The sequence below is a fragment of the Strix aluco genome, chromosome W, assembly GCF_031877795.1.
Source record: "Strix aluco isolate bStrAlu1 chromosome W, bStrAlu1.hap1, whole genome shotgun sequence".
Classification (NCBI taxonomy): domain Eukaryota; kingdom Metazoa; phylum Chordata; class Aves; order Strigiformes; family Strigidae; genus Strix; species Strix aluco.
The window spans coordinates 1,305,453-1,332,724 of NC_133970.1; the positions used below are offsets into that span (position 1 = coordinate 1,305,453).

The 27,272-nt window shown below is 45.9% G+C and overlaps 1 protein-coding gene across 12 annotated transcripts in view; it reads left to right on the top strand.

Annotated features, from left to right (window-relative positions):
* LOC141917816 (transcription factor 4) overlaps positions 1-27,272 on the top strand; it is a 239,568-nt gene that overhangs the window by 129,023 nt on the left and 83,273 nt on the right. For 8 of the 12 annotated variants that reach the window (XM_074811390.1, XM_074811396.1, XM_074811391.1 and 5 more), the window contains 3 exons: positions 15,196-15,255; positions 17,412-17,541; positions 17,998-18,047. In XM_074811390.1, the coding sequence (XP_074667491.1) occupies positions 15,196-15,255; positions 17,412-17,541; positions 17,998-18,047 (240 nt within the window). Of the gene's footprint in view, positions 1-15,195; positions 15,256-16,324; positions 16,523-17,411; positions 17,542-17,997; positions 18,048-27,272 lie in introns of those variants that run through there. The other 4 variants (XM_074811392.1, XM_074811394.1, XM_074811402.1 and 1 more) reach the window with 2 other exon arrangements.

A 27,272-nucleotide genomic window follows, 5' to 3' on the forward strand; every position in this document is an offset into this window, starting at 1 on the left:
CGTTGTTTCTGCTCGAGCATCTCGCTTTGGGAGGTGGAATCGTTGCTCCTGCTCCAGAAATTAGTTCTAGCGCCCATAAACTATCCTCCTGTGATCATGGGCACATTGTGGACTAATGTTTTTGATGTTACAGCACTGAAATAATGACATAAGAGATAAAATTTCCATGTTAATCAAATGTATTAAGGAACAGACTTAAGTTCAGATGTCTGAATGGCTCATTTAGCAGAATTCCTCATGCATCCAGAAAGACACGGTTTCATTGTCCATATCATAATTGAAGAAATGCTAAAACCCAACGCTGCAATTTAGTGGTAAAAGGAGTGCTTTTCTCTTAGCCCTTTGGATCAAATGTTAAGCTGAGGGCTATTTTGTTGGAAGTGAGCATTCCAAGGGCACCTTTCTGGAGCTTATAACCTGGCAACAGAATAACACTGCGATTTGTAATGTGCAATAATAGGTTTATGTTGTGGTTGAGTGCTAATAGGAGCTCGGTTTGCCTTCGCAGTCGCTGCACTCTGACTTTCTGTGCTATCGTCAACGCGATAAAAAGGGGAGCGCCGCTTGCCCGCCGTCGTACCGTGGCAGGTTGTGGGCTCGCTGTGCTGCGCGCTGCTGGTTCAGGTCTGGTCAGCGTTTGATGGAAGACCTCCAGCAAAAAGGCAGGCTGTGCTTTGACTAATTCTGGCAATTTTCAGGCCTCAGAATTGACTGTTGAGGGCCGCGGCGTACAGGGGTGATAGCTGGGGATGCTCGCCTTGGCATATAAGGGACGGTTTGGCAGGTTTTGCTGACATAAACGCATCAACTCTAAAAAGCAAAAATTCAGTCTGGTGGAATAATAGCTGAAACCATTTTCATTGCATGCTTGGTGCAAAGCTTTTACCAACCATTCACGGCTTTCTCCAAAGATGACGGTCTCCTCTGTAGCCCTCTGTTCACATCTCGGTGGTGAACCACCTGCTCCGTTAAGAAGCCGTGTCCTCTCTGAGTCACTCCCGTAACGAGCCGTCAGGCCCGTTAGATCATCCAGCTCGCCTCACCTGCAAAGTAGTGACAGTTCAAGCAAGTTCTGAAGAAAAATACCACTTCTGGGGTTATCAGAAATTCTTATCAGGGTGGTAACTGTGAAGACAAGGATAGAGTCTCGCTAAAGACACTCCAGCTCTAGAGCTTTACTCACAGAATTGTGGAGGTTGGCACCTCTGGAGGTCACCTCGCCCAAGCCCTGCGCAAGGGTGCCCAGGGCCACGTCCAGACGGGTTCTGAGTATGTCCAAGGATGGAGACTCCCCAGCCTCTCTGGGCAGCCTCTTCCAGTGGTTGAGCACCCTCAACAGTAAAAAAAGTGTTTTCTTGTGTTTCAGTGGATTTTCCATATTCCAGGCTGTGCCGGTTGCCTCGGTTATGAAGGGGTTTGGGTCATTGACTCCAGAGGGTTCAGTAAATCTCCAGCTTTCACCGGCAATTTTACACAAAGACGGAAAGAGGAGGAGGAGCTCGGGCGTGCTGTGTGTGCACACGCGTACACAGCACATACTCATCCGTTGAGATACTACAAAGGATGGTGATAGACCCAAGATAGCTGTAAGAAATGGATTTCTGGGGGATGCTTCAGCATGCTGGTATTGACCTAATTTCTGACACCTCTCAGACAAAACAGTCTTGCTGTTTTCTGGGAGCAGTTGTCTTTTGAGAGTCTCCTTGTGCTCCTCCCCTCTTTCCCCCAGCATTTCAGCAGCAGTTACCCTCTCCAGGAGGCACCTGCCTTCCACAGCTTTTTTGGCCCTCTGGACACACAGGCTTGGTTTGTTAGTGGTGGCTTTGGCTGCTGGGATGCTTTTCTGTCTGCTTCTGGCCAGAGCTTGTCCAGGCCATGACTGGGGTCTCCGCGTTGCCCAGTGCGCACAGAAATAAAGAGGTTCTTTTAAATATTATTTTCTTCAGGTGACCGTCGTGTTTCTGGACGCGATGATCTCCCACAGCTGCCACAAACCCGCGTGGCTGCTTTTGTAGCGTTTGCGGTACGCTGTCGCATTGCTCGTTTCCAACAGACCATTTCCAATAGCCTTTTTACTGCCCAGAAGTTTCTCCGTTCTCCCACCACCCCCTTCTGACATGTGGTTACCTGCTGCTTTGCAGGGGAATGAATAGCATCTTTAATCACACTTAATTACCATGCTACTGCAGACAGGAACTTCACATACAGAACAGCTCAAGATGGAGAAACAAGATCCTTTACGAGCACAGATAGATACAGAACGCTAATTATTAAAATAATCACTATTTTCAAAACACACACTACACATAAAATTTAGGATCTCTACTTTCAAAGACAGCTATTAATTCCTTTCTACAAGTCACAAAATTTCTCATTTTCGAACTTCTTTACCGTATTTTATATCTGTAAGTTGTCCAGATCTCTCTGAGTTTCAAACTCTAGTGCATCTCCTTTGTTTGCACTTTGCATGAGCTAATAAATTTATTTTAGATTATTTAAACACGGAAGTAAATAGTTTGCTATATGGATACACGGAGAAATCAGTGTTTTAACAAACAAGTGCCGTACATTTAGACAGCAGCTCATTCTTGCTGCACTGCCTGTGGAATTTCTTCACCTGTTTTACCACATACTCCCTGGGAAGGTCCAGATAAACACAAGCCCACGATCTGTGTATTTTTAAGAGCTTTCACATTCCAGTAAACTCTCGCCACCTGATTTTCACAGAAAGCTCTTTAACTTCCTTCTTGTTAATAGCTGGAAAAAAAAAGAAGTATGTTTGCATCCCACTTGAAAGCCGGTGTTTGAGGATTGCGGCGTTACGCCGTGGTTACCATCAGTCCAGCCTGGCATCAGCACTGACCTTAGTGATATTTTTTCTTTGGAAGAAGACACTCTAGCTGTGCTTCTCTTGTTGTGTGATTTATTCCTTTGCTGCTTGGCTTAAAAAAGGAGCAATTACTTTTGACAAGTAGAGATTTCAGGGAATATATGAGGATACGAATCCTACCAGCTATTTATGTATGGAATAATTAAAAACAATGACTAAGTTCTGCTATCAGCCTGCCTAAAAAAAGAAAACCCTCTGATACCTCAAACGCACAAGCAACATCAAATGGCTGTGGAGTTGTCATGGAGCATTCCCTACTTCTTTTCTAATTCTTTGTCTTCGCCCGTCTGAAGATGCTTTTCCAGCTTGTTTTATTTCAGCAGGAAAATACTTCATAGGGCAGCAAAGTGCGGGGCGTTCCGGGCACCTCAGGGTTTGGGTCCCTGCATCCCACCCACGTTGCAGGTGGCCGTAGGTGCCTCCCCAGTTACCCGAAGGGCGTCGTGTGGCTCTTCCCAGAGACACGGGGAGGGGAAGGCTCAGCCTGGGACCCCGTGTCCCTGGCACAGGTGCCCGGGGGGCGCCGGGGTGGAGGTGGCTGCCGGTGCCCCGTGGCTCTGACTCTTGGAACCGGGTGAGCTGAGTCATCCCCCCTTAATCCTCTGCTCGGGAGCAGAAACCCACATTTCAGGGCGGCCGTGCTGAAGTTAGGACTCCACATCTGTAGGGGGGGGGGGCCATCAGCCAACGGCTTAGCCATGCCTTGTGGTGTGTCTTTCTCGCTTCCCCTTTCCTGTTTTGCTTGGTTTTCACTGTTCCCCTTTCATCGCTTTTTTTTTTCCCCATAACTGACCTGTGTTTTGCTTCAGCCTGTGGCTGGTGTTAGGCCTGTTCTGGTGAGGACTCTGGGGTCGGGTTGGGGGAGGAAGAGGCCTCGACCCCTCCATCCCTCCACACCGTGTCTGTCCTTCGGCTGCAGCCCGGGCTTCCCCCGCGCAGCCGTCCTGCTCTGCCTTGTGTTCTCAGCCTTAGTCAGCTTGTGAGCAGCATTTTTAAACCTTCTCCCCCCTACCCCGGCTTTGAAAAGTGCCGAACACATTGTTGGTGCTTAACAAATACTAAATAATAATATAACACAGGAGCCAGGTACTTCTCGAGGCCTTTGCAGCAGCTGAGGTGCATGTCTGCCAGGCATTCAAGTCTTGCTGCAGTATGTTTAGCAACAATGGCGAAGTTAATATTTTTATTTTGGTTTGAAGTTAATGACAGAATATAGCCATCTGTCTGCATGTTTATAGGTCTGTCTTTTTTTGTTTTTTAAACTATTTTCTTTCTTTGAAAAAAGATCCTGGTTGACTGTCAGGAGAAAACACTTTGAAATAGTAAAGGTATAGGCTATACTACAGTTAGAGTCATGGCTATTTCCCACATCCTTGTCTTTCAAAAGTGTCTGGGGAAAAATGCATATAAAGCTGAATAAAAGCCAACTGTATCACTGAAATACAACTCACTTGGGTGTTTCTCTGTCTCTCTTTTTACATACACTGTAATATACAGTGATACCTTTACATTGCATAACAAGGTGCTGTGACAAATCCAATTTTTGGAGAGGGTGATATTTTCATTATTTCATGGAATGCAAGAAATGGCAATTAACTGCCCAACATATTCTAGCCATCCACAGAGAAAATTAGCAAGAAGCTGCCCGTTGCTTTATGGCACCTTCCCCAGGCCACGGAAGGGGTGCTGGGCTCCTGCAGTTTACCAGCAGAGCCTTCAGTGTATCTGTGGTGAAGAAGAAGATACGAAATAGGCTGTTTCCACAGTTTGAAAATCCTCCTTGCCCCGTTGGTCCTGAAAAGTGCAATGTTGAGAACCTCAGACAGAGGTTTCGTGAGGCCATCTCGCGTCATCGAGAAGAGTCGCCCGTGTCTTACCCTCTGCCCACATCGTGCTGGGAACAGCCTCTGCCTTTTTCTAATGCCCTTGCAGTGACTGTTGTCCAAAACACGACTCACTCGTTCCATCCTTGTTCCCTGCTCCTCTTCTTTAAACCTTGAGCGTGGAAGAGTGCTAATTTCCCATGAATCCTTACTATTTTCTTTTTAATACGTATATCCACTTCAAATCAATCATTTTTAGAAGTTTTATTCCATGATGACCAGTCTTGGACAGGCTTTGCAAAATGATTGATTCCTAGCCCAGCTTTGGAAGACTTGTGAGAAGCTCCATTTGCAGTTAGTGCAAGTCACCACTCTGCTCTTCTGGCAGCAGCAGCAGAGTTCTGTAGCAGCTACATCTTTCTTCCTCCCCGGGCATGAGATACTGGAGTCACATATGGAAATTTCTCCTGCTTGTCATATTTTATGGGCACATGGCACATCCTGATACCGTAACGATAGATTTGACGTGATCGTACACGTGTAGAGCAGCACAGACAGTTTGGGAATTGCAAATGTACAGTAGGAAGACACCTTTTGTGGTGTGTTTCGAAGCAGCCCAGCGAGGGTGAATGAGGCTGCTTCTTCCTCGTGGACTCCCACTGCTGCGTCGGGATGGGAGAACAACGATGCTGCGCCCTTATCATTTTCCAGTATTAGAATCTTATTCTGAAGTTAGCTGGTCTTACAAATTTTGCTGTGTAACTTCTGGCTCTTTGCCTTTTTTTTTTTTTTTTTTCTGCTTCAGTCCTTTAGCGATTCAGTTGCTCGAAGATACGTTCTATGTATTTCTGTAGAACGTTAAGTAAAATCAGGAACAAAGCAGTAACTCTGAAACTTCTCTGTGCTGCTGTTCAGCCTGGTATTTCTTTTCTGTAGAGTCATTCAGCAGAGTGGCTTATTTATTTTTTTAAAAATTATTTCTTTCAGGTTAATTACACATTCTGTGACAACTTTTGTCCCTAGTATTAGTCTGAAGCGGTGGTACCACCCCTGCGGAGCTCAGCTCTTTCTGCGTTTTTTTGCCTGTGAAGGTGTTGCTCTGTCTTGTGTTAGTGCTGCGAGTGCAAACTGGAGTAAACGGCTGCGGAAGGGAGACGTGAGAGGAGCCCCAGAGGGAGGCATGTCCCCGTGCAGTCCCGTCCTGGATTATTTAAATCCGCACCAACCCGCACAGGCTGGTTTCCCTGAAACCAGCGGGATGGCAGAGTGGGAGTAAAGCTTCTCCGCAGCACAAGCAGGATAAAACCTTGCCCCCCCCCATAGCGGAGATCCTCCTGCCCTCGAAAAGGAGGGAGGAAAGGCCCCACGGATGGCGAGCAGGGCGGGCAGAGGGTCTGCTCTTCCCCAACTCCTGAAATCCCCCTTAGTCGCTGGGACTAAGCGCCTGCCTGGCCTTTTGGGCCGCATCTTTGGAGTTCAGTGCATGTGTTTCACAGAATCCCAGAATCATGTGGGTTGGAAAAGCCCTTGAAGATCCTCCAGTCCGAGCATGAACCTCACACTGACCATTCCCAACTCCACCAGATCCCTCAGCGCTGGGTCAACCCGACTCTTCAACCCCTCCAGGGATGGGGACTCCCCCCCTGCCCTGGGCAGCCCATTCCAACGCCCAACAACCCCTTCTGCAAAGAAATCCTTCCTAAGAGCCAGTCTGACCCTGCCCTGGCGCAGCTTGAGGCCATTCCCTCTTGGCCTGGCACTGGTTCCCTGGGTCAAGAGACTCATCCCCCCTCTCTGCACCCTCCTTTCAGGGAGTTGCAGAGGGCCATGAGGTCTCCCCTCAGCCTCCTCTTCTCCACACTAAACCCCCCCAGTTCCCTCAGCCGCTCCCCATCACACCTGTGCTCCAGACCCTGCACCAGCTCCGTTGCCCTTCTCTGGACACGCTCGAGTCATTCAATGGCCTTTTTGGAGTGAGGGGCCCTAAACTGAACCCACTCATCGAGGGGCGGCCTCACCAGTGCCGAGTCCAGGGGTAAGATCCCTTCCCTGTCCCTGCTGGCCACGCTAGTGCTGATACAAGCCAGGATGCCATTTCTTCACAGACATGTTGCTCCTCCCTGAATTTGAGCAGGTTACTGGATCCATCCTCTTATTTGTATAATAGAGATGAGAGGAACCGTGAGGGCAAAACGTTGCTGACTGTTTTCCTTCACGTGTGTGAATCCTTGGGTTATATATTTGCAATACATCTACTTGTAGTAGGAACTCCCCGGTGTACTCCCAGGCGTGCGGACGTTGGATGGGCGCTGCGGCCTATGGAGACAATCCTGAAGGGAGACAGCAGAAACGTGAGGGTGCTGAGCACAGGCAGTGCCCGACCTGGGAGGAGAAGCCACCGGGGACCGTAACGTGCCCAGCAGTGACACTTCAGCTCCATCCCCTCCCTGCCAGCGTGGCTGGGGCACATGCTGCAGCATTTTCATCCAATGCACACAGTCTTCATTTTGACTTAAACCCGTTGGTTTTTCCCTCCAAACGTTGGGTTTTCCCCCCTGTGGTGCTGACCTGACTGGGAGGCAGGCGAGCAGGAGCGGGCTGGGGTGGCATGCTCCCCTCTGCCTCACTGAAATACCAGCTTGTTATATTTTTACCTGTGTCAGCATGAAAAGGTGCTTTTTTTTTTCTCCTTCCAATTTCTCATAGCAGCTGAATTTGCCGATTTTGTTGTTGTTGCAGGGTGACTAATTTTTTGTCCTGTCTTAAGCGCAAGGTGACCTAAACTTTGCAGACTTTACTTGAAATGAATGTGCCTTTGCTCTTTATCCAGCCTCAGCTATGTGCTGTGGTAGTATATATCAGTTTCTGTTGAAGAGCAGGTACTTTAGCTGTGTGGAAAAAGATTGCGAGTAGCAGAGGGAAATTTAAAATGGAGGAGAAAAGAAAGTTCCTATTTTAAATACCACAAGTGTCATTAGTTGGGTTTGGGCGTATTTGCATAACATGGTTCTGTAAAAAATAAATGTGACTTTATAACACTGAAAACATAAGGCTCCTGTAACATGAAACACGATTTTGATACTCAAACTGCTCAAGTTTAAATTTTTTGTAGTCCTTTCCCAAGAAGACGATGGCAACGTACACCAGCGTCATGTCTTTGCATTGTCCTTGTCAGTTCACTCACTTCGGTCCTGGGAAGGTCATCGCTGACCTTGCGGAAAGAACCCGAGTTTTGTTGTTGCTCTCTGGGTTGGGTGGGAATCCCTCCGTCCTTTCCCCAGCTCTCATGCTCCTCGGGGGGCCGGGGGGGTTCCGCCGTGGCTTTGCCGGGTCGCAGCGTGCCGCTGCCTGGGGCGCGCAAGCGTGATTGATTTCCAGCTCTCGCCTACCGTTAGCTTCAAGTCCCACTTCTTCCCTCCGCTTCCTCTGCAACGAGCGGCTGAGGTTTCACTTCTCTGCTCCTCACCCCAGAGCAGGCGCACGCTCTCGCACGTAAATAAGTGAGCTTTAACTAATGAAGCATCCTTTCCTAACCTGCGTCACGCAGATCCACGCCAGCCTTGTATGATGCTAAATCATTCGGGGGGACACAAATGGCTTTGACACGGAGGATAATGATTTTTTTTTTTTTCCCTACAAAATCTTGCTTCCCCACCCATCAGAAAAGGGGGAGGCCATTGTTTATCTTCAGAATAGTAAGAAGTTAAAAAACACATCCTCCGAGGCACTGCAATTACTTAGCAGGGGTTTTGTTATTTTTTTGGACAGGAAGTTTCTTTGGTCTCTCAGATGTTTTTGCGGTAACTTTGGTTAAAAATATTACTAACATAATTTCAGAAAAATGCTGTTTCCCATGCATTTGAACTTCTGTAAGCCTTTCCTGTGTTCTCATATTCAAAGGGAAAACAATAATTATATCATTAAAAATGGGAATTCAGCCACGAAACACCTTTTTAAGACTGAGGCATGTCAGGGTATTTTACCCTGTCTGAGCCAACTTGAGCCAGGATTTTTGTCGTAAGCTGTTTGTAGTCGAATGCTTACACAGGGAAGAGTGATGATAATTGTCTTGTGAGGTTAACAGGTCTTTTTTTAGGGTTTGTAATAATTTGCCAGAGAAGAACATTTTGAAGCAAGTGGTGGTAGGACATCCTCACTGAATCATGTTGAAGTGCTTACTTGAATTGAAAAAAAGCAGAGCCCAGTGAAGCAGCTCCTGCCAGCAAGTCTTTGGTATTTTTCTCAGGGAAAAATAGTGCAAAAATGGCCTTCTCTGCGCAGCATTCGTTTCTGCATGTCATTAATCCTCACTGTCTCCTATCCATCTCCCCCCCCATAAGTGACCGCAATGCTGATACCTACCAGATGGTATAGGATTGGAGATGTTTGAGAAAGTGGGCACTTATAGATGTTCTGAACTTCAGTGTTGCATAGAAATACAGATATTTGTGTGCTGGGAGGTACTGTGAGAAGCAGGGATACCAGGACATGTGTTTCATAATTTAGCGAGCAGTTCCAGTACGTATATACTGACAAATACCGGGTTTGTCTCATCATTATTCAACCCTCCGTAAGTTTTTATGGTGCCCTTTTTTAACCACACATTAATATTCCACTACTGTGCACCTTTTCATACCTGAAGCATCTTACCATACGTATTTAGCTTACATTTTTGAGTGGGATAGGTACGGAGGGATTTTCTGATGAATTGGGAAGATGTAGATGGGCTGAACTCTGGCGATGTGACGAGCCTGTTTTCTCACAGCGCTGTGGCGCTCTGTAAAAATACTGCAGACAAAGCTTCGCTATATTCAGCAATCCCCAAAAATCCAGCTGCTGTCTGTGGGGCAAATTCTTCCCTCATTAACACCCAGGAGGCCCCCGGTGACTTCAGAGGACTTATCCTGGGCTAAACTGAGGGCTGCTCAGTTCCATACCAAATCTTCCATCCTGGAAAATGGCTCTACCAGTGTGCTTCAGATAATACTCACGTTAAGCTGAACTGGCTCCATGATTTTCTACAAACTGAGTATCTACAGTTGTCCTAAACTTGCTTCATTTTCTTGATCACAAAGTCTTCGCATGGTATCGCGGCATGCAAAGAGGTGGGAGTGCTCCTGAGGTCCGAGGCACTGGATTTTCACGCTGTTCCACTGCCTGCAGATGGTTCTGGGGTGAATTTTCCCAGTAATGGGCCGTTAGGTGGGGCCCAGTGGTTCACCCCCTCAGCTCCCCACGGTTCCTTTCTGACACGGCGCTGTTACAAACCGGGGGGGGGGGGGGGGGGGGGGGCACAACAATCTCCGATGATTTCCCCTCGCAGAGGGGCCGTAGGCGCTGGCGGTGCTGTTGCCTCTGGACCGTCGGCGCAGGGCGCAGCGGCCAGAGCCGTCGGCAACATCAGGATGTTGCAAAACCAACTAAAACCCAAAGCCAGGCGTTTTCGTGGGCACAGTCAGCAGCGCAGCAGAACTTTCTCTGCGTAAAACACTCCTTGGGCTTTGACCAAAGTCCCTTCGATCGCTCGGTCCCATCTTCCCCAGCCACCTTCACCAAATGCCAGCCCTTCTGGGCGGTAAGAAACCCAGCAGCTTTGTTAGATTTTAAATTTTTTTTTGAGGTTTTATGGCTTTTTTGAGGTGAGCACGGTGGCGTGTTCCTCACCCCATCCCCCTTCCCCAGTCACCACAAGGACTTTCCCCTTTTTGTGTTTGTTCCTCACCAGGACATATTTATATGAGTATTACCTGTATTTAAGCGCGTGTTTTTAAACACTATAATCATCTGGCTCAATTTCAGCGTGTAAATGAAAACTATATTCTGAAGGATTAATAACAAAGCAGAGAGAATGTCCTTATTGCTGCCTGGGAGCCAGCACAAAGGAGCCCGATGGTGCTTGGCCGGGGAGGAGGCGGCAGCAGCGCGGGGCTGGCAGAGTTGGGAGGGTATTAGCGTCCAGAAAAGTCAGGCCATTGCATGGGACACCTGATGTGCATGGGTCCGTGCGTGTTTGGGTATGTATACGTTACACACCATCCATAAGCATATATAACACCGCGTTTTGCTGATCTTTGCAGCAGTGAAATCACGAGGATTCGCATCTGAACTGCAGTTAAGGGAGGTATTTCCAGCTCCAAAACTGTACAGCAGGAAAGCTTAAATGGTGCAAAGGTTGTATTTTGCAAAACTCCTTAGTGGAGGAGAAAGTCCCGGCTTCCCTTTGAAATTTTGGTGTCTTTTACTTGTTCTGTTGAGGCACATTTTACCCATTTTTCCCATATACTAGGAAATGAAATATTTTCATCATACTCAAGCTTTAGAAAAACAGCAAAGACCGTGCAGTTGATGAGGAAACGTTCAGTGTAAATGTGAAAGATGGGGATCGTTAATGCAAACAAGTAACTAACCTTTAGTGATAATCAAGCAGCAGTATAATAATCTGAGTCATCATGCCTAATGGTGAACGAAGGGATGGGAAGAAGCAAGCAAACACCAAGAGTAAATGTGGGAAAAATTAGGTAAGAAGCCACAAACATGTTTGTTTTTTTTTTTTTTTTTCCCGCTCACCTGAAATAGATGAGGAAAACGAGCACAGGAACAAATCTGAAACTCTCACTAGCCAGAGGTGGTTGATCCTCAGCCACATTTAAGAGCACTCCGTGTCCACAAAATGCTGCTGAAACCAGTCAATGAACTTTGAAAGTTGCTGTTGTTGTGCTGATATTATATTCAAAAAGCACAACTGGGAAAAATTACTCCAGAAAGCTTTAAACTTAAAGAGCAATTTTAAATTATGCAGAGGAAGAGATAGTGAAAAAAATTAAAAAAACCTGGAGAACTGATACTGATGACATTAATGCACAAGGGTTAGTTGAACATGAAAAATTATTTGATAATACCTGCAAGCATTTTTTAATGGAAAAGGTCAAAGTCAAAAGAAAACTGCTGAACACTGTGCACAGCTATCTGAAGGTGCTGCCCTAGAAGGCAGAAGAAATGAAACAAAAGGTTATTTGCCATCAGATAGAGAAAATAAAATAAACATATTAAAATTTCTCTCACTTCATACATGTGAGTGTTCTTGAAAAATAGAAATCTCTGTGAAAAATTAAATCTCCGTGAGAGAAGTTCCTTTGTTCTGTAAAAGTCAAAATTTTTTTGCAGATACTTTTAAGAATTATGGTTGGTTAAGTAAGAAAGGAAAACAGTACCTTAGCTTGAAAACACACTCGGCGAAACCCAGGGAAATTGTTTCTCTGTGTTTGCCATCAATGGGTTGCAATTTACACTTGGCATTAGAGAGAAATACTGGACGTAAATGACACAGAAGATTTTGCAGAGAGCTGCCAAATTTCCAAAAGCCAAAGAAAGGAATATTTGTAGGAATTGGACAGATTATGAACAGATGCCCTGATAGTCACATGATAAGTGGAAATTTAGTTTCATAATTTGATTAAAAACAGAGGATTGAAATCACAGAAGGAAATAACCAAGAAATGATTCAGATGTGTATGCAGCATGACTTAGTTAACTTGACTTAAGTGAAAATTCATAAACTGGGGATAGAGCATGTAAGAGCAGCTGAAATCTGGATGATGAGATATAATCCTGTATCCTGTGATTTTACTAAAGGATAGGAAAACAGGACAGTTGCAGTTAGAAATCTGTTGTATTTAAAAAAAAAAAATCTGGGAAAAAATTACCTCCTATTCATCTGCTTCAGCATAAATTAGATGTGATTTCAAGTTGCTTTGTTTGTAAATTTGCAAGGGAATAGATGTCGAAAAGTCAAACGGGGATGGTTTAAGAGCGCTGGGAGAAGAGCAGGTATTGGGCGGGGGGATGGCCGTCGCTCCCAGCACGGAGGAGCAGAGCGTCGCAAATTATCGCGTTGGGTACGTGCACAGCACCCGTCGGGCTTTGGGGGTTGAGGAAGGTGACAGGACACCTTCCTTGCTGCTTTTTTCCCTGGAAAAACCCATAATTGACTTGGGTGGGTGGGTACCCCGGCCGAGCGCTGCGGGGTTGCCCGGGGGCCACGGGCCCGCGGCCACGGAGACGTCGGTGTCGGAGCAGAGGCAACAATGCAGGGAAGGGGGAGCTGGCAGGAGAGCCAGGGAGGCCGAACCCCCAGTAAAGCCAGCAAAGGAGCTTTGATCTTGAAAAGTGTAAAGAATTTTAATATAAGAAACGGAGCAACACAATGAAAAATAGCAGGGCTTTTTGGTTTTTTAGATAAAGCGCGGGGATTCTCACCGTAGACCTGAAATTTATGGCTTTTAGAGAGACATTTTGGGCGAGCTAGCCAACAGAGTTGTAGGAGACACGTCGAGGCGCCCGTGCTCCTGCCGGCGCCCAGGTCGGCCCCAAAGACGCCGAGGAGCCTGCGGTGGGTGGGGGGGGTGTCTCAGCCTTCATCCCCACTCCTCATCCTCGAGGGGGAGGAACCCCCAGCGGGTGGGAGAAAGCAGGGGTGCGGCGGCGGTTTGCCTCCAACCGTGCCCGCACGCCGCCGCCACGAGGCTCTGGGCGAGGGGAACATATGTCCCGCAGTCGCTATACATCGCGCGGGGCGGCAGCTGCGCGCGGGAACACTCCACCGCCAGCGCGACCCACAAACATTTGGCAATCGTTCAGGAAAGGAGCTTAATCTGTTTTCATCTAAGCCCGTTTTTCTCCTGCCTGCAACATCCCCGCGATGATGTGTTTGATACCGGATCGCGGCGTAGCGTGAAGATGGCAGAAAAAAAATACATCCAGGTTGTCAGCCAAAAAAAAAAACCCACCACCAAAACCCCAGCCTTTTCTGAGGTATTTTTCCCTGATCAGTGTTTTCAGAGGCTTTCGGATTACAGGCATCAAGGCCATTTTCCTTTAATCTGAATTAACGTTCTATTAGTAAAATGCAGCGCTCTGTCATGCTCTAATCTCACCTGTTTCTGTAACAAAGGAAAACCCAAATATCTTTTTGTGAATGCGTTTCCTACTTATTAGGTCAGAGACAAACATTGAAGTAAAATTCACGTGATTTTTCATTTGAAAAGCAAAACTTCAGGTTTGCAAGGGAAGCAACATTTGTTTTTTCCGGGAGGGGTAATATCGTATCCATATGGATATTACTTTGTCATAGTACGTGCGTATCTTTTTCCCTACCCAGCTTTAATTCTTTGTCTAGTTATTCAAATGTTGGAGGCAGGATTCACTAGTCGATGACTTATTTTACAAATTGCTAGAAAGAAGACAGGCTTGTGTGTAGCAACGAGAAAAGCAAAAACATTGCAGTTGATAAAAAATACAGCTGCATGGCTCGATGTGAAAATGGATTTTGCTCCGTTGCTTTTTTTTTGCTTTTTTTTTTCCCTTGCTGTGATTGCTTTTAGCTCAAACTCGTAACATTCAACTGGCAAATTCAATACGTTATTAGCTTTGTTTATTATGAAACAAATAAACTGCAAACTGCGTGGGTCTGTGAGTCCAGTATATGCTCTAATGCAAGAATGTGCCCGCGGGATTTATACAGATGAGCTCAAAGATTTGCGACGTCTCGCGGCCCGCCCGCTGCCCTGCTCGCACCCGAAGATAACCCGTGTACAGACCCGGGAAACCCCCAGTTAAAGACTGGAGAGGAGTTTGACAAATGTAACACTTTGGCTTTTAAGCTCATCATTTCTTAGCGGTAAATATGAACTTTGATGCCTAATAGTTCATTGCGTTCCTAAGATCCAATTTGGAGCAAGGACGAGCTCCAAAGGCTGTGTAATCGATGGCGTTGTGGTTTGTAAACGTTTTATCTCTCTCTTTGTTGCAGGCCATTAGCAGTGTGACATGTAGGCTGAACAGTAATAAATGCCCATTGTTCCTTTTACAAGCATCTCAGAATAACTACATATATATTTTTATCTTTGTTTTCCTCCCCGGAGTGCCCGGTGAGGTCCCCTTAACGCAGGAACCCACCTCTTTTTTACCTCACAAGAAGGTCTCTGTCCCAGAGCAGACAAAGGAGGGAGCTTTTCTCTGCTTTGGGTTATTCGTTTGTGGGTTTTTTCCTTAACAGAGCAAAGAAACGAGTCTGTGACAGTTACGGCGAATGTTTTTGAGATGCGTTTTTCCCAAAAAAGTTAATCTTTGTTGTAGAAAAAGCTGTCTGTAGCCTAGCACTTGGGTTTAATTTGGCGAGATGGGTAGTAGCGTTAATTAGGAGCGCGCTGGGCACACGAGGCTGGGCCCCGGGCCAGGGGCACCCACTCCTGGGGTGGGGGTCTGGGCTGCAAAGCGGGGTCCTGGGCGGGAGCCTGCGGTGACGCCCCACGTAACCCTGACGGCGGCAGCTCCCCGTTGGGGAGCACCGAGGGGACAGAGCAGCCCCTCGGAGCGCAACTGGTGGCAGGGAGAAGCCTTCGAGCAAAGGCAGGCAGCCTGTAAAACTGGGACATGTGTTTCCTGCTAATATAATAATACAAGTTTGGGATTTTTTTTCTGTAGAAACCTCTGCATCTTTTTATAGAGAAAAATGTTTGGATGAAAAAACAAAAACAACATAGGGTATGTGTATGTTTTATGCTCCTAAAGTGAATCGTGTTTAATCTGAAATAGTTTGCAAACGCTGTCTTATATACGTTTGTTGGTTGTTTTGGTTTTTTTTTTTTAAGTCAAATGAAATCTAGTAGGCTGGGTATAGGAATTCATACAGCTGATGGCTCTAAGTCTTTCAGACTACCCGACATATGGATAAACCATGCACAGATTTAGCAGGTCTGTCTTTATGTTAAAACGTATACGTGATAAAAATATATGACTGAAGAGAATTTCTGTGGTTAGCACTGTTTCATTCTGAAATGCTCCAAGACATTCAATAAAATTACATTTATTTTCAGAGGGTATTCACAATGAATCGATAACCCTTTTTTTCCGAGAGTTTTTGCATATATTTCTCTGCCATTATGCAATAGGCTTGCAACCATTTTTGCCGGTGCAGGTGTTGTTTATTAAAAGGAGCCTCGTCATTGCAGGTGTATATTAGACATTAGCTGAACGTAAGGATATTGGCAAAAAGTGCCTTCCGCCTGGCATTTTTATATTTTTACGTCTCGGAGAGGTCTGTAAAGGCAGATGCTAGGCTGCACACCAAGAAAGGGTTTCAGCCCCAATCAGTCAGAGCCCATTTGTCCATCCCTCGTCAGCGATTCGCATTTAGCCTCTCTGGGAAAAAGAGGAATATAGTTTTCTAGAATCAAAAGTTATCTTTAAATGTTTTTAGAAGTATAGTCAAGGAGTAAGGATGTTTTAATTTCTGATTTTCCAGCTCATGGCTCATATTTGACCAACTGCTTTCAGCAGAAGACATGCCACTTTGTTGAGCTATTTAGGAATCAAAAAGACTGTCTTAATTTAAAACAAGGAGCCTTTGTTTTAGTTGGTGACTGCCTTGTGAAATTTTTCAGTTCTCAGCGGGTTAACCAGGGAACAGGGGCAGAGTCATAATTGGCCTATTTAGAGTATTTTGCATGTGAATAGTGTGTTAGTGAAGCATTACTAAGTCTGTTGTGAGTGACATGGTGATTAGAATTTAGATTAGGGAAAACACATTCTGTACTTTATCAAGTACAGTAATTAGTTCAGTCAGTAAAAGTTGATTACAAGTAACGATAAAGTTAGATTTTTGGTACTTAATTTTAAAATTTCTTTATTAAATGGTAAATTTGTTCTTAATATAAATGGTAGTATCTACACCTGTTTTATTGCGTATCAGAATAATTAAAAGAACAATGTGTTCAATGCAGAGTATAATCAGGGGATTTATATATTATGGGTAAGTTTCAACATAGTTTATAGCAAATAGAACATTACTCAGGAAATTGTTCTTCTGTCATAGTCTCTCGAAGATTTATAATTTTTCTTATAGCGTGGGTCAGATAATGTTTTCTGCTGTTTCATGGAAACCATAGACCTTCCGTAGCTGAGAAAACGCTGCGTTTACTGGGATGCATCTTGTTAGTTAATGGTACAGGCATAAAATGGATATATTGAAAGTCCTTTGCTGCTGCTACTGCTGCTGCTATACAATAGCGTTAATTGTTTTTGGTTTTCTGAGGTGCTTTTTTTTCTGATCGCATGGCAGAAATTATTAATAATGTATAATTTTATTTTCACGTTTTAATCACTTATTGCGTACAGCCTGCTGTGCAGATTTTTATATTGCAGAACCTGATCTGTTTAATTCACGGATACGAATTTTCCCTTGCACGGGGATAGACAATGAAGCTGTTTCATGCACACTGAACCAACCGCTCTATCAACAGCAGGAATTTTTTTTTTGAGTTTTATTATTGTTAAATCCGTGCACTTAACTATCTTGTTTGCGGTGAAGAAACTAAATTACCTTCAAATATATTAGCAGAGCTCCAAAAGTTTTTAAAACACTGATTGCATTTGAATAAGTAGGCAGTAAGTCTCCTTTAAATGTAAATAATCGTATTTTAAATTAATGACTTTGTGTTTTCCTAGTAAAGGCAAAAGATGCTCAACTGGAAATTTTTGTACTGTCTCCTTTAAAGATTTGGCAGGTTCTTGTCTCAGTGTTTCAGTTGCTTGTGAAGGTTTCTTTACTGTGTTATTTTTAGGAATGAGAAATAGCTAATGATGAGGAAAGTCGGATTTAACATGCACGCGCACACACGTATATATTTTTAATCTTTTAGCAAAGTCTCCTTGGAGGTGACATGGATATTGGCAACCCAGGAGCGCTCTCCCCCACTAAGCCTGGCTCCCAGTACTATCAGTATTCTAGCAATAACCCCCGGCGGAGGCCTCTCCACAGCACCTCTATGGGTGAGTGACTTTGTGTTCAACCTTTTTTTTTTTCCATTTCAACAAATAATCGGGAGTTTGGTCCTGTTTAGCAATACTTTGAAATAAATACAATAAGTGGCCGAGCGTACGCGTACGCCGCCGGGACTCTCGGAGAGGTTTATTTAACGTTAGCTGATCGCTCCTCTCTTTGTCGAGCGTGTGAGGAGCCTTAAAAAAAAAAAAAAAAAAATCGCTTTTTCAAAGCAAATCTGTGTAAGGCAAAAACAAAGGCCCTAACACTCAAGATCAAAATATGAATGATTTTTCAGCGTTTTACTGTCAGACTTAAGAGCAGTGGCATCCACTCGGTGTTACTAAAACTGCTTCAAGCCTGGCGTGAGGCGGCGGGCAGGGAAATTAGCAGCTGGGTTGGGGGGGGGGGAATTAAAAAAAAAAATTCCTGTCTTATGAAGACACTGTTTTATCTTTTTTCAGAAGTACAAACAAAGAAAGTTCGAAAAGTTCCTCCAGGTTTGCCATCTTCAGTAAGTACCGCTCGTCTGCCAGCTTGCTTGTGATCGCGGTGGCTTTGTTCGGTTGCAGGCAGATAGTCACCAGCCGGTCCCGGGCTGGCAGAGCGCTGGGCGCTCCAGGCTGAGGACAAGGTAAGGAGAGCTAAAAAAAAATAAAAAGAATCCCCTCGCTTGTCCCGACGTGGGAGCGATCGCCGGGACGGTGGGGCCGAGCGCGCGGCGGCTTCGGAGCGGCGGCCGCCAAAGAGCGGCGGCGGGCGGCGCGTACCTGCGCGGGGCCAGCGTCCCTTCCACGTGCCGGTGGGTGCTTTGTCGGGCTGCTGCTGGTGATTTAGGGATCGGCGTGTTCCCAGGGGTGCGCGGAGAGGAGCGAGGAGGAATTGCCGTGGGTTTCAGCTCGGGATGCGGGGCAAACGGCTTCGGTTTGACGTGGGGGCTCTGGGCTGCGCTACCTGCCCAGGTGTCGACTGCTGGGATCCAGCTGCTGCCAGAGGCATTGTGGGTTGCTCAAGCAGTAACGAGAAAGCTGGTAATTACCCACGGTTTTCCCTGATATTTTAAAGAATATCCCCGATACCTCTTTGTAAGGAGGGTTACAGATGCCGTCCAGCTACCCCGGGCACGTTTTTTCAGCGTTTCCTCGTGAAATCTTCGCGTCGTGCAGTCAGAAGTTGGTGTTTCGCTTTGGTTCAGTGAAGTCCCTTTGTTTTGTGATCCAAATAATTATTCTGTTAGTTTTCATTTTTCTCAGCATCGTGTAAAATCTTTGCGTTTTTTTTTCTGAAAAAGCTGTACCAAGGTGCATTACATCTCCGGAGAGCATTTACTTTTAAATTCATTGAAATATATAGAAAATAGCAGTTTTAAAGGAAATTCTACAACATTTCAGTAGATACAGCATAAAGCGTAGTACGGCTAAAGAGCACATTTTATCCTGGTATTTTTATTCTAATTTTTCTCTGCCGTTACTTTAAAAATACATAATACATATTTTCGTATCAATATCAGCAAACAGAAAACAAATCACTCAGATGGGGAGAGCTTCCCTTTCATACCTGATAACTCTATTTGTTTTATCTCTAAATCTGGTTATTAGGAGGAGCTGAGTGGCAATCAATCTTGCGGAATATATAACAAATTGGCATGTTAATCTCAGATGGGTTTTATGTTTTTACCATAAATCCACATAAATTTGCAGTTTGCAAACTAGCAGACTTCTAAAGCTTCAGTTGTTGTAGTGACTGTGCTAAACAGTAGTTTCATTGCTGGTCACTTCATAAATAATAAAATTTGAATCTGAATGAAAAAAGCATACAAACATCCTAATTTAATCGCACGGATTATTGTCATCTTTATAATGTTAAACAAATACGAACAGAAATCTTTTTTGTAAGTTGTTGAAATATGGAAATTCTCAAATGCAAGTTTCCAGTAAAGTCAGAACACTATTTTTTTTTTAATTAAAAATAAGTTCCCACACGTGTATTTTAAATGGATTTCACTATGTGTTTTTTGGTTTGGGTTTTTATTGGCCTCCTTTACAGCAATAGCTAATATCCTCCCCAAAGCTTTTTATGACTACTATTATGCTTGAAGTTAGAGGTGGATTTAATTTAGACGAAACTTTAGCCGTTCCCAGTTTTCCTGAGACTTTACCCCGTGCAGGTAGCCGGGGTGGCAGGGAGCCTCGGCACGCCGCGAGGCTTCGCCACGCTCCTGGCACCAGCCGGCAGCCAGCTCGGCGCTTATTTGTGAGCCGGGGTTTTGTTTAGTCATTGCAGCAGGGAAAAAAAAAAAAACAAACCAACACGACACCCCAAACGTGCGTTTTTTTATGATTTCAACTATTGCTCCGTAGACAGGTGACCATCTCGGGACATTTACAGGGATATTTTTGCCTCTGTGTTACAAAAGACGCTGTCAGGAAAATGGTACCTGCTCTGTGCCCTCCCTGCGTGGGGAAGAGTGGCAGCGTTTCTGCTGGACATGCCAACCTGCAGGGCTTTAGAACCGCTGCAAAAGTTTTTTTCTGGATTGCTTCTTGCTTCGAAAGAACGAAAGGCAATTTATGTTTGTCGCTGATTAGTCTCAAATGTCTGCTTCCTTTAATTTTTTGTGAATACAGTTGTTGTGCAGAATGGCAATACTTCTACAGCTCAATACTCTCCATTATTTTAACAGTATTTTTATTTTTAAGCGAAATTATCACAAAGCAGAATATGCACTTTAAATACTTAAGTTATTTGAATGACCTGTACAATTTATTAGAAACTAAAATACAAGAAGGTATTGCTGAATATTTTAATCACCCATAGCTCTGTCTTCCAAGAATAAGTAAATTAAAATACAAATCCAGTAACGTGAGTACAAGAACAGTACGATTCTGAGGGAAATACAGCCCTTTTTAAGGAGACATACAGATAGGTATTTGGGTCTTGTTGTCTGTGTGTATCATGAATCATACATTTAATTTGAAATAATACTGCTTTAGAAAGAGCACTTAGGTGTCTCAAACAGAACAAATACCTTATAAAAGGTCAGATTTATTTAGGTTATAGATTGTGTCACACTAAACTGCCAGGATTTATGATGCTGAATGAAGTATCTGCATTTATAAATGGACTAACTAGATTATAATATACTTAGTTGATAGGGTGGAAATATTGCTGTATTTCTCTTAAAATATGTATATTAACTTGTTCTCAATGTGATTTATGCAGTGGATATGGAGATTAATGCAGCAGCGTTTGTGAAAGCAGTTATTGTTGATTAATTCATAAGTAGTCTTATAAAAATTTCAATGATAAATGGTAATAAATATGTTGTATTAGCTCCCCTTTATTATAAGAAATGGCTATGAGTTTGGAAAACAAATTAAACTATGGAAACAATCAGAATTTAAAAAATAGGGAAGATTTGAACTCAATGTGTTGTGGGGTGGGTGACACTGTCTCAGGTGTGCTTGGAGCAGGGTGCATCCCAGGCCAGGCTGTGACCATCCTGCCCGTGCTGGACCTCCGTGGCCAGTCTCAGCCACAGCTCATCACAGTAGTTACAAACTGGAGCCAGGCCTAACGTTAAGCCGGAACTAAAGTGTTTGAACTCCAAAAGCTGTGTGTGAACGAAGACGTTGAGTCACGGGTGGCCGTGTCCCCGCCAAAGCAGCCCGTTCCCGGTGTGGGGGGACGTGGGGTGCTCTTCCATGGCATGTGTTGAGGTTGGCTTTGCCCAGCGTGCTCAGGGCGTCCTGTGAGGAGCTTCTCCCTCGGCGGGGCTTCAGGAGGGAGCACTCACTTCAGGTGGTGTAACCCGCGCATGTCTGCACGCCCCAGTGTGATCCGACCTTGCTGGCAGCAGGGCGTGGGGCCGGGTCCCCCCAACTCTGCCCACTCCTTGGGCACACACGGCCTTGGCATGTCCTGGGCTCCTGTCCGTGATACAACACGACCGAACGTACGTCCTTGGACATACGGACTCTGTAGGGTCTCTCTGGGCCAAGGGGGTTCACTGGGACCATTGCCTACTGGAGTTTTCTGCCTTCGGTTGAGAGCGTGAGGGTCAGGGTAATCTGGATTGAGCCAACTGAAGATGAGATACATTGGGCATGAAGATGAGATACATTGGGCATGACTATATTAGGAAAAATTAGATTTTTCTGTTAAAATTTGTTTTCCTTGAGTACCCATGTGCCTTTACCAAGCTATGACACGGTAACGTTTTGTACCCAGGCTGGTGCATCATCCAATCCAAGTGGCTTCTCTGTACAGTCACCTCACCCTTAACTTCATTTCAAGGCTTTGCTGTTCTTTTAATCTTGAACCTGAAGCCTTCATCCATTTTAGCTGCTGATAGTTTAATGACATCTGACCTTTTACATTAAGTGTTTTCTGCCTTCCTTATCTTGACCAGTAAGAGTCAGGAGCGAGCAAGCTGCACTGGTGCGGATGGTTGGAAGCGTCTGTGAAGGAATGGGGTGTGGAATGGGAAGTCTTTGGGGGAAAAAGTGAGCAAAGAAGGAAGGGTTTGTGTTGTAGAGGTCATGTTTTTACAGGAACTGACTTAAGGAAGTCACAGGCAGGGAGGGGCTGTCTGCCCCAGTGAGGATTTCCAACCCGTAGCACCTGTATGTGAAGTGTTACATTGAGGACAAAAAGAAAGCTCAGAAACGAGGCCTTCACAGAGAGCTTAGGATGCCGGTCATCTGCCGGCATGGTAGGAGTGATTTTTTGGCTTTCTTGGAGCAGGATTGCGTGCTTCAGCAGAAAGAGGGGTTACTGAGACTGACTCAGAGGAGCACAATGGTGAGGTTGCCTTCGAGGAGCGAAGAGCCCCAAGGCAGGCCCTTCGCTTCTGAGAACGAAGATGGGTGCGCAGGCCCAGTGAGGGCCATCTGCAGGCTTTCTACCTCTCACATTGCTCTTCTTTGTGGCCAAGCTTTCCAGTAGCGTGCCTGGATATGATAAATTGCTCAGCTCATGCATTTCCTCTGTTATCATCTAGTAAACGTGCTGTCGAGTGCAGTTGTTATGGCCCAGTATATTCCAGTTTCCTTCTCCTTGGCCAGTCTTTTCTTCATGACCACACTGAGGCCTCCTGCCCTCTGAGCTCCACGGGAAGGCTGGATGGGTGCAGTTGTTTGATCCCCGTTTATGGCAGACCCGGGAGCTGTAACCCAAGCTGAAATCCCACGTCCTGCTCTACCCCTGGAGAGGGGCGTTCAGGCTCTCAACCCGAGCTGATAAATGCAACTCTTGGCCTGTCCCGAATCCCCAGCCATGCGCCTCTCCTCGCAGTCCCGGCCTAACAAAGCTCTGCTCTGCAGGCTGGTGCAGCTGGGTGCGGAGTCGGAGCTGTGGGGTTGCCCCCGTCTCCTGATGCTGGAAGGTCTCAGCAGCACCCAGGGTTTAGCAGCCGGGTGGGACCAGCCTCTCCAGCTCGGCCTCGCTTGCCGCCGGAGCACCTGAAGGAGCTCGGCGACGTAACCGCATGGGCTGGAGTGAAGACTTCGGTCCTAAACCACAGGTTTTGCAGCTCCGTGGCGCAGCAGAGCTAACGCAGGGCTGGGTTTGGGAGGCTTCAGGGGCGGGGGGTTCGCATTGTAGTAAGAGATCCTGTCAGTATGTAGCAAAGTGGGAGGATGGCGGCGGAGTTACTCCAGGTTGTACCCTGCTGATAGTAAACCCTGGGTGGGCGATGACACAGTTTCTCAGTGGTACATCCCGCTGTGTCGAGCTGGTGTTCTCCAGACCCCACGTGCTGGCCATGGTGCAGGCAGCAACGGGGTGATGTTTGGCAGGTTCGGGCTTCCCTCAAGGGTGGTTTTCCTGGCGCTTCCCCCTGGGACCCCATGGAGGTGTTTCACCCCAGGCTGGTTTCCTCACGACTCCTTGAGGAGAGGTGGAGCGTCTCTGAGCGTCCCCCATCCCCGGGACAAGCTGCAGTGAAACAGAAAGAGCAAAAGCCATGGCTTTTTGACATTGTGGTCATGTCGTTCTGGTTTCCAAGGTTAATTCACTCTTAGTAGAACCAACAGTTTTAAAATAAATAACAGGCTTAAAAATGGAGGAAAGAGGAGGAGGTGATGGTTCCTCAGGTTGAACCATCTCCTTGGAAGCTGCATCGGTAGGAGCCCTTGGGGAAGATGGGCAACCTCCTGCTTGGGAAGGGGTTTTGGGGCTCAGCTCCTTCCTCTGCCAGGGGCGTCAGCTCTGCCCGTGGCACGCACTTGGCTCTTCGTTCATCAGACAGATGCGAGTGGGCTCGGGCTGAAGGAGCCGGGTCTGGCAGTAGGAGCTGAGCTGCACCAAGGAGCAGGATTGCGACCACGGCCTTTGAATGTGGATACTGAGGGAGGTCTTGTGGGGAAGATGTTAGAGCCATGATAAAGAGCAGGAGAAGTCAAACATCATCTCAGATGTGTTAGAAGAGAGGAACTGAAAAATTAATGGATTTTGTGGTTGAATCAGCAGGAAGAATGTCCCGAGCCTCAGTTTTAATGTCAAGAGCCTCTTTGTTTTGTCTTAATTTAAGGTGTCCTCTCTTAGACTGGAGAGCTCTATCTGCGCTCGCTGTTGTGTGTATTTGCACCAGCTCCGACCTTGCTAGCCAGACAGATACGGAAGCGTCTGACTCAGTTGTACATCCTAAGGAAACACCTGCTTGGTTCCAAAAATCAAGCAAAGAGAAATACTACTGGGATGCCACCTGGAGTTTTTCCACAGCTTTATTCGGATTTCCACGGGAGAAGCCTTGATAATTTCGCGGGGAGGTGAGGAAGCACTGCTTGCGCTTTTTGTGCAGACTTCGCAGACTTCCTACCTCTAGTGAAAAAACACAACCGTAGGAATTTCCCTTCAAACATCCAACTTCAATGGGAGTTTTCCAAAACAAATACGATGTCCCCGTCTTTCCCTGCACCACCTGCCCTATCAGAAAATCACCCGGTCCTGGGATGCCGATGTCGTGGCTGCTGCCGGCATCTTCGGGGATGTTTCTCCGTTGGGTGCTTTGGAGCTTCCAGGGGTTCAGTGGTGGGTTGTGGGTTGTCACCCACCGGAGCCGTGCTGGTGCGGTGCCTGCCTGGGGCGGGGATCGCAGTCTGGGGGTCTTTGAGGACCAGCGATGTGGGGTGAAGCCTCCTTGGGACAGAACTGACCTTCCTGGAGATGGGCATCCAGGGTAAAATGGGGGCAGAACCTTGGGGGCAGCTCAGTGGGACCCGGCCAACAACTTGCGTCAAGTGAGAAGGAGTGAGGTGGGAGCTGGATTGAGAAGGGTATAACGGGAACTGATATTATAATTTTATCACAATATTTGAGTATAATTCAGCATGGTCTGAGAGCCCACAGAGCTGAGACTAGACGTGCGTAAGGCCTGCAGCGGGGTACCCGGCTTTCCTCCGCGCTCGCCCCGAGTCCCGCTCGGGCAGCGGCCGCCCTTCCCCGGGTGCTGCCAGGGGCACCCCCGGCGCTGGGGCTGCTGCACTCGCAACCTTTATCGGGTTGACAAGATCCTCTCATCCGGTGGCCCTGGGGGAAGCAGCCTGGCGAACATCCCTCCTCGCCCTTCTGGCCAGCCATCTAAATCACACTGCATTACGAGTTGGGTTTTTTCCATATTAAAATTAGAACCTTGTTAAACTCCACACCGCTTTTTTTTTTTTTTTCCCCCCAGTTATAACAAAGCTCTGCTTTTTGCTTTAAATAAATAAATTTGGAAATGCAGCTTTAGCACATAGCAAATGAAGTCAAACCAAGGAAATGATGAAATCTACTGTACACCGCTGAGGTGATCAGTTAAAAGACCGTCTGTTGCAAACCGTACCTGAAATCGCTCCTGAAGGACTAAGAAGTCATTTTGCAGACAAAATGCTGTGTTGTTGTTGTTGTTTTAAAATAGATTAAAAGGTAGGGAAAACGCAGATTAAAATGGCTTAGTTTGTAGTTTTTAATGAATTGCACAGGACATCTTCAACATGAAAAAGCAGTTGGAAAGGGATGGTCTGATACGTGTATTCTTAGGCCTTGGCTGTACGTTATATTTAAAGGTAAAACCTTCTCTGCAAAATTCACACACTTCTGAATGTTTAGCTATTTTGGATTAAAAAACAAACAAAAAAAAATTAAAAATCCAGTACTGAATAGTTCTGGCCCATTTTTAGCAGCTGGCAACAGAGGTGTGGGATTAGTGGGGGTTTTTTGTTTAGCTTGAGCAGAGACTCCCTCTTCAGAGTACTGCAGGTAGTGCACAAGGCACTTAAGTCTTCATGGACTGAAGGTTTTGGCCAACAAATCCAGACGATTTCTACGTGCCAGCAAAATGAGACACGGTAGATACTCAGCGGTATTTTTAAGGCAGTTCTTTTAGTATTGCTTTTTAGGCAGGGCAGCGTTTATTCCTCCGCCGCCGTTCGGACGGTGCTGGCGCCCGAGGAGCAGACCCCGCTCACGGGGACTTTGGTTTGTTCTTTGGGGTGAAACGTGCCCTGTGTGCCTAAGCCTGATGTCTTTTTTCCCCTTTTAAGCTTGACACGAATTTTTTATTTAAACTTTTCGTCGATTTATCTATTTGCATACACTGAGCATCAGTACTGGAAGGTTCCCAGTAGAACAAAAGGCAGTCGGGTGATGCCGCCTGCGCCCCGCTGAGCCCCACGTCTCGCTGCCCCTTGGCTCCCTTCGACATGGATCGGTCAGAAAATGCACTTTATTCAGTAAATAAATGTAAAAATACTTGGGGATTTCATGTCCAGCCTTCAATCATTTTCTTTCTATAGCTATGTCATTTGTAATTCTTTTTTCATTTGGGAATTAAGCTGAGTTTCAGAAGTTAAAACTCAGCACTTAATTTTTCTGTTTGAACTTGAGGATAATTGTTAGGAAAAGGCATTTAAAGATAAAAAAAATTTCTCTGTGCAGTAATTTGATTTTGTAGCTTTTCTTTAAATACTATCTGCAGATTGTGTTCATTACAAGCAGTGCAGCGCCTTCAGATCTCTGATTAGCACAGTTCAGCATTTAAGATAGAAGCATTTAAATCCTGTCGTGTCTCTGGCCTTTCCAGGGTGGTTTTAGGAAAGGATGGCTTCTGGGGTTGGGGATTTATTTATTTGATCTCGTTTGCTTTAAGTTTTTCTTCTGTTTCAGAACGGATTGGACGTGGGGTCGGGGTGGGGAGAGTGATGCAGTGTGAGGAGGGGAGGGCAGGACGTTAATGAAGAAGTTATCTATGGAAGTTTAAGATAACTCTCTCAAGATTGATATGCTTGCACTCTGACTGGAGTACATTTGTTAGCAGAGTCTCTGTATTTTATCAAAGGAACATTAATTTTTGCTCTAAAGTATTTTTTGCCTTTACACTGAAGCGCTAAATGAGCAAAAAAAAATCAACATAGCGAAAATACAGGGAAAAAAAAATTGCATAAAGAGCTCCAATAACTATTAACATTGTTAAATGCATAGCAAAGCTCCCCTGACAGTTTCTTGGCACAAAACCTAAGAGGCCTACAATGGCTGGTTGTTTTTTTATTGTTATTTTATTTTCAATGGCATACAGCGCCTTTCGACAGGCCAAACAAGCGGTCAGAGTCAGCGCCCGAGCGGAGGGGACACCGCAGCGGCCCCGGCGCTTTGAGACCCGTAAACGCGTGTTGCCTTTTGCTTCCCAAAAGCTTCAGCCCCACGGGCACCTCCAGGAGCACCGGGACGGGAGCTCCTGCCCTGTTTGCTCTCCCCACTG